This window comes from Oryctolagus cuniculus, chromosome 17 (assembly GCF_964237555.1).
Source record: "Oryctolagus cuniculus chromosome 17, mOryCun1.1, whole genome shotgun sequence".
NCBI lineage: Eukaryota > Metazoa > Chordata > Mammalia > Lagomorpha > Leporidae > Oryctolagus > Oryctolagus cuniculus.
In genome coordinates, this window is record NC_091448.1 from 19,341,306 (window position 1) to 19,353,996 (window position 12,691).

At 56.3% G+C, this 12,691-nt stretch overlaps 1 protein-coding gene across 5 annotated transcripts in view; it reads left to right on the forward strand.

Annotated features, from left to right (window-relative positions):
• MPP3 (MAGUK p55 scaffold protein 3) overlaps positions 1–9,660 on the forward strand; it is a 29,097-nt gene extending 19,437 nt beyond the window's left edge. For 4 of the 5 annotated variants that reach the window (XM_051825711.2, XM_051825713.2, XM_051825710.2 and 1 more), the window contains exons 15-21: positions 347–511; positions 602–682; positions 2,569–2,662; positions 2,816–2,924; positions 4,214–4,336; positions 7,939–8,013; positions 8,702–9,018. In XM_051825711.2, coding sequence (XP_051681671.1) covers positions 347–511; positions 602–682; positions 2,569–2,662; positions 2,816–2,924; positions 4,214–4,336; positions 7,939–8,013; positions 8,702–8,878 — 824 coding nt within the window. In that variant the 3' untranslated portion in view covers positions 8,879–9,018. Of the gene's footprint in view, positions 1–346; positions 512–601; positions 683–2,568; positions 2,663–2,815; positions 2,925–4,213; positions 4,337–7,938; positions 8,014–8,701 lie in introns of all 5 variants that reach the window. The other variant, XM_008271558.4, reaches the window with a different exon arrangement.
• Positions 9,661–12,691: the final 3,031 nt, after the last annotated feature.

Sequence of the window (12,691 nt, forward strand, 5' to 3'; positions counted from 1 at the left end):
TCACAGTCTCGCCCTTCAGGCAGGGTCCCCTCACCCAGGATCCAACCTGGGACCACCCATTTCATGGAGGGTTGTGTCCCCATTTCCCAGGCTCAGAGCGGTGAAGAGGTTTTCCCAAGGTCGGTCACATGCCAAGAGAAACAGTGACCTTGAACCCTAGTGTTTGGGTGCCAGGGCCACTCTTTCCACGTTGCTGTGCTTCCGGTACAGCCCTTCCCGGAGCGGGAGGCGGTTGGGAGAGGTCAGTGGGACTCAGTCCCACCTCCAGGTCCAGCCAGGAGGAGAAAGCCTTTACTGGAAAATTTGGGACAACTGCCAGTGGTGTCCCTCTGCCCTTCCCCGCAAGCTGGTCTTCGGAGGAGTTTCCGCCTTGGCTGCCGGGAGAGGCTGGGGGGCTCCCAGGAGGGGAAGACGTCCGTGGGAGCCGAGTCTCCGGAGCTGCTGACCTATGAGGAGGTGACCAGGTACCAGCAGCAGCCCGGGGAGCGGCCCCGCCTGGTGGTCCTGATCGGTACGTGACATGCCGCGGTTTCTTCCCCGGAGGGGCGGGGAGGGGGCTCAGCAGGCAGCCCGGTCAGCCCGAATTTCCCTTGTTTCCCAGGGTCTCTGGGAGCCCGATTGCATGAGCTGAAGCAGAAGGTGGTGGCTGAGGACCCACAGCACTTCGGCGTTGCTGTTCCACGTAAGAGGGCCCCTGTGTGCGTGTGTGCACGTATGTGTGTGTGTGCATGTGTGTGTGCACGCACTTTCCTAGGAACTTGATTCCCTGTGTCCATCCCACCCTCACTTCGGGTCTGGGGGATGCCAGGCGCTGCCTGCTGTAGCCGATCGTGAGACCTCGGCATGAGGGTGATAACTGCCCCCAGTGGTCCACCAGCACCCTCTGGGACAGCAGCTGGAGGACCACAGGCCTGGTTCCTGGCTGGGGGGGGGGGGAGTCCGGAGCACACTGCAGGCCAGGTGACAGTCCCAGACAGTCCCAATCTGACGCCACGGAGGCTCCTACAGTAGGGGGCAGATGAGCTAACTCTGGCCCTGCCCTGTGGGTGACTGGAGAGAGCATTTCGGGGACGCTGGGCAGCCCAGCTCGTGCTGTTGCCCAGGCTGCCCCCTGCAGCTGGGTGCCAGCCTGTCAGGGTGCTTGTGCATTCCTGGGTGACACCACTCCAGCCAGGTCCTGAGGCTTCCTGCTGCCCCAGGTGGCCAGGCGCTCTGGGACCCCTGAGAGCGGGATCAGAGAGGTTAAGTTACTTGCTCAGCGTCATGCAGCTGGTAAGTGATGAAGCCAGGATCTGGCTGGCCCCAGTCACTTCTTAATGAGGCTGTGCCACGGCCTCTCTCTGCTGCCTGCCGCTCCTGCCCTGTCCACTCTGGGTGTCGCTGTGGGTCCTGCTGTCGTGAGGCAGATGTGGCGCAGATGGCCTGTGACTGCCAAGGGAGGATGCTGTGGTGGTGGCAATGGGACCTTCCCAGACTGCTCTGGGCAGGGCAGCTAGAGGCTTGCTTAGGTCACGGGCTGTCCCCTGGGCCTCGGCGCCAGAGCCTGGCCCCTGGGCTCTGGGAACCAGTGTGCAGGGGCAGGGATGTGCGGGAGGTGGTGGGGCCGGGGGCCACTCTGGCCACACCCCTCTGATGGACCTGGAAGGCTTCATGTGGATGGAGTCGCTCCCCGACGAGCTCTTCAGTGCCGCCAGGCGTCCCCCACGCAGCTGGGATTTTGTGGTAGAGAGGGTGGCTGGGTTCTCTGTGGAGAGGGACTGGCCCGTGCCGAGGGGCCAGAGGTGACCTGGAGTAGCTGGGCTAGGGACTGGGGAGGCCGGGGAGGAGGTGACGCTGAGGCAGGGGTCAAGCGGACCCTGAGGGTCTTACCGGCTCATCTGAGGTGTAAGAATGTGACCAGTGGGCGGAGAACAGTGAGCGAGGGAATGACGCAGTTGCGATGAAGCTGCCACTCGGAGAACACGGCGTCCCCACCGAGACCCCGCCTTGTCTTGGAAGAAGCCGTGTGCTGCTGCCTGTGTGTGCCCCAGAAGTGTGTCTCTCGGTCCTAGCGTGCAGATCAGTGGGGAGACATTAAACTCATTGAATGCACCTGGTGGCTGGCTGGCCGCACGTCTCCTTTGCTGTCACAGTGAGGAGCAGTTGGATAACGAATTAAAGGCACACAGCAGGGCAGGCGCAGCTGTGGCTCCTTTTGCCCTTGAAACTGAAAAACGATGAAGAAATAAAGGCGGGGACCAGAGGCTCCGTAGCTGATTCTTCCAAAGCCACAGTGTCACTGAGGCCATGGGAGAGAGAGAGGGAGACAGATAGCCACCCTGCCTGCACCACTCCTGGCCGAGGCTCCCTGAGCTTAACCGCTCGGCTCCTCAGTCCCTTCAGCTGCAGAACGGGCGGCCTCCTTGTGCTTCGTCAGAGAATGGTGCTGTGTGGTGACAGGCCTGGGGAGGGCACAGGGCCACGTGGAGGTGGGCGGCTTAGACGAGCAGAGGCTGGGGGCTCCCACGGGAGGCTGCGGCTCCCTGGGCTGGACTTCGCTCTGCCCAGCTCTCCCTCTTTCTTTCCAAGACACCACGCGGCCCCGGGAGAGCCACGAGAAGGAAGGGGTGGAATATCACTTTGTCTCGAGGCAAGCGTTCGAAGCCGACATACAGCACAACAAGTAGGTTGTTGGAGCCAGCCGTGCGTCTGTCTGTCCTGTGCTCCTTGACCTCCAGGGGGCGCTGTGACAAACTGTGGGGGTGGTGGGCGAGAAGTGGCACCAGGGAGTCTGTTTTCCTAACTCAAGGTCTTGTCCCCTTTGCTGGTGTCTCAGGTTCCTGGAGCACGGGGAATACCAAGATAACCTCTACGGAACCAGCCTGGAGGCCATTCAGGCTGTTATGGCCAAAAACAAAGTTTGTTTGGTGGATGTGGAACCGGAAGTGAGTTCTCGGGCCAGCTGGGGATTTCCAGTTGGTATTTATAACCCAGGGGACTGGCTGATGTGCAGAACGCTCGACACTTCCCTGTCCCCCCGGCTGAGGGATTTTCATTCCGGAACACGGGTGTTCCCTTTCCTGGGGTCTCACCTGGAGAATGGAGTGAGAGCTTTGTACCCACAGGTGCATCTCCATCCACAGGCACTGTACCAACTGTCAAGAGCACAGCCCCTCTAGTAGGATGGCAGGCCGGGGCTGGTAACCCCCGCAGGGAGCGAATCACGCGGTAGATGGTGGCAGCGCTGGCTCATTGTGACATGTGACCCGGGCGGAGCCGGGCTGCCTCCTCCCCAGCTGGAACAAATGGCACTGGTGCTCAGGGAACCGCCCAGGGAGGCAGGCGAGAGAGTGGTTTGAAAGGGCAAAAGAGGGAGGGAGGCTGGCCCTGTGTGGTGCTTCAAAAACATTTCCAGTTCTGTCCGCCCAGCCTGTGGCGGGTGCCCCAGGGGCCTAGCCATCTTCTTAACCTTGACTTTCAGCTTTGAACTCAGCCTGGGGATTTTTTGTTCCCTCTGTAGAGACAGATCTTGACTTGTGATCCCCACTGTAGGCTTTATTGTATAGATGTGTGCTTGCAACACGGTCCAGAGTGCGCGGGCCTGTGAGGGACAGCCTTCCCCGGCCGCGTCCCGCCGGGAGCTCGCAGGCGATGTGCAGTGCCTGCATGTTGAATTGTTTAAGCAAAGTGATTTTGCTGTTTTTTTTGGGGGGTGCAGATAATGCAAATAGCAGTTTAGTACTGATGTTTCCAAACAGTATGGATAAAATGCACTAATGAGCAGTATGATTTGCATATCAAAAACCTAGCCTGCGGTTTGGTTCCAGGCGGCCACGCTTTGAGAGTCAGGAGGAGGAGGCCTGTGTGGCAGCTTGGATTCCCCGAGCGTTGTCCACGGTGCTGCCACTTGGCCAGACTGATGCATGCTGAATCCTGCTCCCCCGTGCGTGGGGACCCAGTGGGTGGGGAAAAGCCTCCAAAGGTTAGTTGGAGCCGAGGGGACTCGAGGCTCTGAGCCAGGCTCTGGAATCTTCCATCCTGTGTGTGTGGCCTCAGGGCCCGGCTGGGTTGAGTGTCACATTGGAGGATGAGGCGATCTGTCTGCAGTGTGCTGTCGTAGGGTCAGTGTAACCGGGACCTTTGACCTGGAGGTTATGGGATGGCGCTTTCAAAAAATGGGTTTTACACTGCAGTGCTTCGAGGGTATGTGACATTCCGGAACTTTCTTTCTCAGGCACTGAAGCAAGTGAGGACCTCGGAGTTCAAACCCTATGTCATCTTCGTGAAGCCTGCCGTTCAGGAACAAAGGAAGTCGCCCCCGGTGTCTCCGGCCTGTGAGGGCACAGCGGCCCCTCTCGTAAGTTGGGAGGGGCTTGTTTGTTTCCTGGGAGTGCTGTGGGCAGCCCATCAGGGAGGCGGGACGGCCGTGTCAGGACCCCCACCCCAAACCTGGGCGTTGGCAGAGTTGTCCCAGGGGTCTGGGCTTGCTGACTTGGCTCTCAACAGAGGCGGGCGGGAGTCTGAGCCGGAAGTTGTTCCAGGGGTCAGGAGCAGCCCCGTTCCAGAGCAGGCTCCAGTGTGGCTGGCTCCTCCGAGAGGCCCTCGGGTCCTCCCCCTCAGTGGGGAAGCCCCGGCCCAAGGAGGAGTGCGAGGCAGAGCTTGGCCATGCGCGTTCTGACGCAAGCGTCCACTCCGCCAGCTACTGAGGGTGACTGACTTGTGGGAGCATCGGACATTTTCCTCTCTAGGAGCCCTGGGGGGAGCCTCAGCTTGGGTGCAGAGCTACTTAGAAATCCTTGTGGCGGTGGTGAGAACAAGAAACGTCTATTGAAATACTTTGTCCGTCTTAAAATCTGATTCTCTTCTTTGTTATTGGGTCGTAAGAACCCTTCATGTATTCTGGACACAGTCCCTTATCAGATGTATGACTTGCAAATACTTTCTTCCACCAGTTTGGAAGCAGAAAGTTAAAAAATTTTGGTCAAGTTCAATTGATCTGTTTTTTCTTTCTTCGTTTTTGCTGCCGTGTCTAAGAAAACATTGCCCAACTCAAGATCCTGGAGATGTACTCTAAATTTTTTTTTTTTTTTTTTTTTTTTTGACAGGCAGAGTGGACAGTGAGAGAGAGAGACAGAGAGAGAAAGGTCTTCCTTTGCCGTTGGTTCACCCTCCAATGGTTGCCCCTGCAGCCGGCGCACCGCGCTGATCCGATGGCAGGAGCCAGGATCCAGGAGCTTTTCCTGGTCTCCCATGGGGTGCAGGGCCCAAGCACCTGGGCCATCCTCCACTGCACTCCCTGGCCATAGCAGAGAGCTGGCCTGGAAGAGGGGCAACAGGGACAGAATCCGGCGCCCCGACCGGGACTAGAACCCGGTGTGCCAGCGCCGCAAGGTGGAGGATTAGCCTATTGAGCCACGGCGCCGGCGATTTACTCTAAATTTTTTAAAAATGTTTTTGAAGATTTACTTATCTTCAAAATAGTGAACTAGTGACAGAGAAAGAGAGAGAAAGAGAGCGAGAGAGAGAGAGATCTTTATTCACTCCCTAAATGCATGCAACGACCAGGGCTGGGTCAGGCCGAAACCTAGAGCCTAGAGCTCCATCCGGGTCTCTCACATGGGTAGCAGGGGCCTAAGTATTTGAGCCATCATCCATTGCTTTCCCAGGAGCATTAGAGGGAGTTTGAATGGAAGTGGAACAAGTGGGACTCAAACTGGCCCTCTGATGTGAGATGCACCTTAACCCACCGCACCGCCATGCCAGCCATTCTGATATATATATATATATATATATATATATATATTTTTTTTTTTTTTGACAGGCAGAGTTAGTGAAAGAGAGAGACAGAGAGCAAGGTCTTCTTTTTTCCGTTGGTTCACCTCCCCCATATGGCCGCTATGGCTGGTGCGCCGCACCAATCCAAATCTAGGAGCCAGGTGCTTCCTCCTGGTCTCCCATGGGGTGCAGGGCCCAAGCACTTGGGCCATCCTCCACTGCACTCCCTGGCCACAGCAGAGAGCTGGACTGGAAGAGGAGCAACCGGGACAGAATCCGGCACCCCGACCGGGACTAGAACCCTGGGTGCCAGCGCCACAGGCAGAGGATTAGCCTAGTGAGCCGCAGTGCTGGCTGTTTTTTTTTTTTTTTTTTTTTTTTAACAAATGTTTTAGGATTGGTAGAATTGAATAAGAGTGGGAAAGACTTATTTTAAGGCGTCTATAGGGTGTAGGGAGGGTAAGAGATGGCTTCCTAGGGCGCAGGAATGTGCTGCCAGAGCTTCGGGTCCGCGGGAAGTGCGTGTTTCTGGTGCTGCCTGGCCCGCGGCGGTTGTTCGGGAGAAGCGGACGTGGTCTGTTGCTGGCACCCTCCCGGTGAGGCCAGTTTTGCCATCTCCTCTAGTGCCCGCCGCATGACTGCACGCACCTGGTGGATGGGTTTTGCTGTCTGGGGGTCAGTTGGCTCACTCTCCAGTTGTGAAGTCACCGTGCCCCTCTGCAGACCCTGTCCTGATGCCACCGTCATTCACGGAGTCCCCGCGGAGGCTGTCCCTACACACAGCCCAGGCTCCACCCCCGGAGACTCTGACCTGGGAGGTTTGCGTGGGGCTCTGGCGTCTCTGTTTCTAGCCTCCACCTTTCACGTGACTTAGGAGCATGTGGGCAGCCCCCAGGCCACACTTGCCATAACAGACAGCATTTGTGCACTGTGTGGCCCCCGGGGTCCAGGTGGGGGACCTGTTCTGTGAAACACCCGCTGGGCACATCCTCTGTCCCTGCCTCTGCTGCCCACAAGCTGATGGGGCTCTTGCTGCTGACACAGCTAGCTGAGCCAGCAGGGGGACAAGAGACAGCCTGGGAGGATCTTTCCTGTGTGACGCAGGGGCGTCACTGTCACCGTCACCGCCATGCTGAAAACGCAGGTGGCGGGTCCCACCTTACAGGCTGGGAAGAGAGTTCAGGGGTTCGTGGCCACGAAGCCAATGCCCAGCTTGTTCTGCAGTGGGGTTACTGCAGTTCTTCCCGGGTACAAGTGTTTGTTAGGGAGATGGGGGTGCTTGGATGCAGACATTGTCCGTCTGTAATCTCAGCCAGCTCGGTGCTTCCAGGATGAACTGCGTGGCTGCCTGCAGCAGGGGGCTCTGGAGGCGGCAGACAGGTCCCCGGGGACGTGTGCCCAGGGTGGGGAAGGCGAGGCTGGCAGCCCAGGAGCCCTGTGGGGACAGGGCCGCTGCAGAGCGTTTCTGAGTGTGACAGGAGCCCTGCAGGACAGACCGAGGACTGGAGGCCTCTCTCCTGGGTCTGGTTTTCCCCTCGTGGGGGGAAGCAGGAAGGAGAAGCAGTGAGCTCGGCCTCCTCTTAGCTTTTCACTGGGTGTATGGTAGCAGAAACTCTCAGGGCCGGGACTGCGACGTGGCAGGTGGAGCTGCCACCTGTGATGCCGGCATCGCTGATGGGAGTACTGGTTCGTGTCCTGGCTGCTCCGTTTCCAGTCTCAGCTCCCTGCGAATGTGCCTGAAGGTGGCTCAAGTGCTTGGGCCCCTGCCACCCATGTGGGAGGCCCGGATGGAGTTCCTGGCTCCTGGCTTCAGCCTGGCCCGGCTCCAGTCATGTGGTTATTTGGGGAGTAAACCAGCAGATGGAAGATGTCTATCTCTTTGTCTCTTTCTTCCAAATAAATTAATCAGTCTTTGAAACCCTGTCTTCTAGACCTTTGGAACTCACATCGTGAACTTGTAGGTACTCTCTTTGCCTGGTGGCAGAAGAGGAAGGAACATTTTGGGTTGGGGGGTGGGGTTGCGGGCCGGACAGAACCCACCCCTTCCCCCTGGCAGCACTGAGCCCCGGAAGAAGCTGAGAAGGCGGCAGAGGCCTGGACGGGGATAGGAAGGGGGGGGAGCGAACGCAGTGAGAACTTGCAGTTTGTAACTTCACTGCCGATTTCTTCTCTTCCAAAAACCAGGCTGCTTGTCGGGCTGCAGCTCTGTCCAGTGGACTTTGTAGACTTTGTTTGGAAGGAAGAAGCAGTCGCTGCCAGGTTGAGTCAGATGGAGTTGCTGTCTGTCCCTTGATGCTAGGTGGCAGGAGAGCAGTCTGGTCAGGCGCCCTCAGAAGTGGGGGGTCGGGGGTGTCCCAGCACTTTCCTAAATGACTCTGCTTTGTCTGCCATGCTTGTGTTTGGCCATTGAATGAGGATGTGCAGAGAGAACCCGAGTTCTGCGCTGTGAGTTGAGCTGTCTGCTGTAGGTCTTTAGAACCCCTTACTTGCCTCTTTGTTCCCCAGGGTGATTCTAGAACTGCTTGCTTTGCTTCTATCTCGTGAACATCATTTATAGTCCTGTCTTGTCATTTAGCCTGGACGCTGGATGGCCGTGGGACGCAGGATGGCGGCGTCTCTGGGGGTCCTGCGGGGGCAGCAGTGGTGACGCTAACACACACCTCTCGCCCTCAGATACAAACCCAGCATCCCCTGGGGCGCTGTGTGCGGTGGCTCTCAGCTCACAGGTCCTGGGGGGATTTTGTGAGCGAGTGACCACGCTGTGATCGTGTCTGTGGCCTGCCCGCTTTCTTGCAACGTTGATGTGGTGGCGTCACTGCGTTCTGCCCCTGTGGTCACGGGTGGTGTCAGCGGGGCGGCCGGGTGCACTCCGCAGCGAACGGTGGCGGTGGGGGCGTGGCTTTCCCGAAGGACCGCCCCTTGCTCTACGCAGCCTCTCTCCTTGCAGGACGAGCAGCAGCAGGAGATGGCTGCGTCTGCCGCCTTCGTGGACCAGCACTATGGCCACCTGGTGGACGCCGTGCTGCTGAGGGAGGACCTGCAGGCTGCCTGCAGCCAGCTGCGCGGGCTCGTGGAGGCGCTACGCAAGGACGCTCACTGGGTGCCTGTTGGTTGGGTCAGGTAACTTCCTCCCAGGCATCAGGTGGCTGGAGGGGCCTTGAGGACTGTCCAGCCCGGCCTTGCTCCTCTGCCCCGCCCCCACGCTGTCATCGAGAAGCCCAGAAGTGGGAGATCCTGTTGGATCCTGGGTTTTGTCGGCTGTTTCCCGTTGGCGCCCTTTGGATCCGTGAGTTGAAGGGGACATATCACCTTTCCTTTGTCAAAGTGTCGCAGGCCGGAGGCCCTGATTCTTTGTACCAAAGTTAAGCAGCCTCTGCGTTTCGGGGTGGCAGCGGCGCAGGCGATGGGCAGGGCGCGGCCGCCGTGAGAGCCCAGGGATGCTTCCTTTTTTTAGCTTTATCGGAAATGAAATGGTTTGAGCCGAGGGACCGAGCAGCTGGCACGGCTGCGTGTCCAAGCACTCATAACCTTTTCTGGATAAGTGCTTGCCTGGAAACAGACGGCGTGGTTCTGCCTTTTTAAACAGTGGGCGGATGTGGACTTCTGGGTGACAGAGGCACACCTCACCGTCCCCGCGAAGGCCTGGCCCGCCCCGCGTCGCAGCTGTGCCTTCGGGGACGCTGGGGGACTCTGGGCCGCTGGTCCCGTCTCAACATCCTTGGACTTCTAAAGTCAAGCCCTGGCTTTGGTTTGTTCTGTTCCTGACAATGGCCTTGGTTCTAGCCCGTCCCCACTTGAGATTCCTGGCGCTCCTGTTGTGCTAGGTCATGGGAAACCAGGTGACTCCTTGCCAAAACTGTAGGTCCTGATGTCATTTCTGTCAAAATAAAAGTCTGTAGACTCAGAGTGTGGGCCTAAGGGGTTGTCTCTGGGCAAAAGCGACGAAAGTCACCGAGGACTTGTGACATCTATGGGATTTGTTTGTGACAGACGTGCAGGTCGTAGCCTGGCTGCTCAGAGAATTGATCTGTTGTGAGCAGCCAATGTGTTTGAGTCTTTATCCTGTTCCAGACACTGTAACAGGGCCTTTGCTCGTGTTATCTTCACAAACACACCAGGCCAGTGCAGGAGACTCTTACTATCCCATCACACAAAGGAGCATAAGTAAGGCTTGGAAAGGTTCATGTACCAAAGCGTACAAAGCTCCGAAAAAATCCCTTATCCCCCTGATGTCAGAGATGGTCCTTAACCACTGTGCTATACTGTCCCGTTCTTCCGTGGTTCCCTCGTCGAGGCAGCTCAGTAAATGATTGACATGCAAGTGAGGAGCGAGTTCACAAAGTGTGTAAGACTGAAACGTGGCTACTTACACATGTGTACGTTTTTAAGTTCTTTTTTTTTTTTTTTTTTAATCCATGGGGAGCAAAGGATGCCAGGTCAAAGGTGAGTCCCCTTTACCTCCTTACACCAGGGCGCCTGTGCTGCCCTGCGGCTCCCCGACCCGGTGGGCCCACCTAGAGGATCACGCTCTTCAGAACTTTCTAGCAAAAGGACAGGGACTGCTTTGCACTTAGAGTGTTGGCTTCTCCTAAAGGGAAAGTGGCCTTGAGTGGTTCACACAGAACTGGGCGGGGGAGGGTGTTGTGTTGGGAAGTGTGGATGGCGCAACCGCAGTTGTGTGTTGTGTGGGAGGGCTGGGGGCCAACGGCCATCACAGGTGAAAAACACACAGGTGAAAATTACTCCTGGGGTGCTGGCGCCGTGGCGTAGCAGGTAAAGCTGCCACCTGTGACGCTGGCGTCTCTGTGGGCACCAGTTTGAGTCCCGGCTGCTCCACTTCCGATCCAGCTCTCTGCTATGGCCTGGGGAAGCAATGGAAGATGGCCCAAGTCCTTGGGCCCCTGCTCCCATGTGGGAGACCCAGAAGAAGCTCCTGGCCAAGCCCCAGCTGTTGCAGCCATCTGGGGAGCGAACCAGCAGATGGAAGATCTCTTGGTCTCTCTCTCTCTCTGTGTAACTCTGCCTTGCCAATGAAAATAAATCTTAAAAAAATTCAAAACTTGCTCTTGCAAACCCCTGGGAGGCCACGTGGTGGAACCCCACGCCAGTGGTAGGAAGTCCCACTTGGACGACTTTCCCTCCACTCCTGGAATACAGTGGCTGAGCGCTGGGAGTCAGTTTTTCTGTATGTCGTATGACTCAGTAGGTAATTTCTGCTGCTTACTCAATGTTTTTGCACATTGTCATATGAAACAGTAGTGATTCTCTTTACATGTATTATGGAACAGGGAGTTAAAATGTGATTAAGATTTTTACTTGAAAGGCAGGTTTATCCATATATCTATCTATCTATCTATATCTATCTATCTATCTATCTATCTATCTATCTATCTATCTATCTATCTTTAGAGAGAGAGAGAGCTTCCATCTACTGGTTCACTCCCCAGATGGCTGCAACAGGCCGGACTGGGCCAGACTGAAGCCAGGAACCTGGAACTCCATCCACTCCTGTGTGGGTGGCAGGAGCCCAAGCACTCGGGTCATCTTCTGCTGCCTTCCCAGGTGCATTAGCGGAGAGCTGGATTAGAAGTGGAGCAGCCAGGACTTGATCTGGCACTCATATGGGATGCCAACGTTGCAGGTGGTGGCTTAATCTGCTGTGCCAGAACATTGGCCCCAAAAGGCAGCTTCTTTACTTCTTGTCAGGTAGCCTCCTGACCCAGGCCGACGGCAGCTCGATGTGTGACAGGAGGGGGGACGGGGCCCCAGAGGAAGGGGTCATCTGAAAGATGATTTTGCTGTTCATAAGCAGCAGCAGCGTTGTTTTAAAATTGCACCTGTGTGCAGATACGTATTGGTGGACTGTGTGTGAATGCATTCCAAGTCCCATTCCACCTAGCACTACATGGGTTCTGAGCACCTTGCCCACATTTGCTTAAAAGTCTCACTCTGAGCTTCCACACCAAGAAGTCTCATAAAACCCTCTGAGATGTACTTTCCTCCTGCTCTCTCTGGGCCGTCAAACACAGGTAAGCCCTTCTCCCTGTGTCTAACCAGAGAGGGTGTGAGCTCTAGAGGAATTTCCTGGTTCAGGAATGCTAAATGGTTGGCGTGTGTGCTGCCACCACCCATTCCTGCATCTGTGACAGACATTGCTAATTGATCACAGCACTCTCCTGTTGAATGTAGGCACTGCCTTCGCATCTTGCAGGACACAGTACCAGTTGAGCAGAATTAGCAAGTAAATATATCTTACTTGCCACCTTTGATCCAGGGATGTGTAATCTGACACCCTCTCTACTCCCTACAGGAGTTGGGTTTAAGAAAGTTACAACCGTCTGTCATTCACAAGCAGGGCTCTGGTATGTTAAATACAAGCCCACTGTGCAGTCACCATTTTCTGTTCTAATACCTGTTTTAAACAGGTGGCCAGATTGTCCATCTGTTTGCCAAAGCACTTGGTTTATTTAGGTTTTTTTTTTTTTTTTTTTTTTTTTTTTGACAGGCAGAGTGGACAGTGAGAGAGAGAGAGACAGAAAGGTCTTCCTTTTGCCATTGGTTCACCCTCCAATGGCCGCTGCGGGTGGCGCGCTGCAGCCGGCGTACCAAGCTGATCCGAAGCCAGGAGCCAGGTGCTTCTCCTGGTCTCCCATGCAGGTGCAGGGCCCAAGCACTTGGGCCATCCTCCACTGCACTCCCGGGCCACAGCAGAGAGCTGTCCTGGGAGAGGAGCAACCGGGACAGAATCTGGCACCCCAACTGGGACTAGAACCCAGTGTGCCGGCGCTGCAGGTGGAGGATTAGCCTATTGAGATGCGGCGCCGGCCAGTTTATTTAGTTTTTATTTGTTTTATTTATTTGAAAGAGTTACAGAGAGAGAGAAAGTCTTCCATCCATTGGTTCAGTCCCCAAATGGCCACATGGCTGGAGCTGAGCC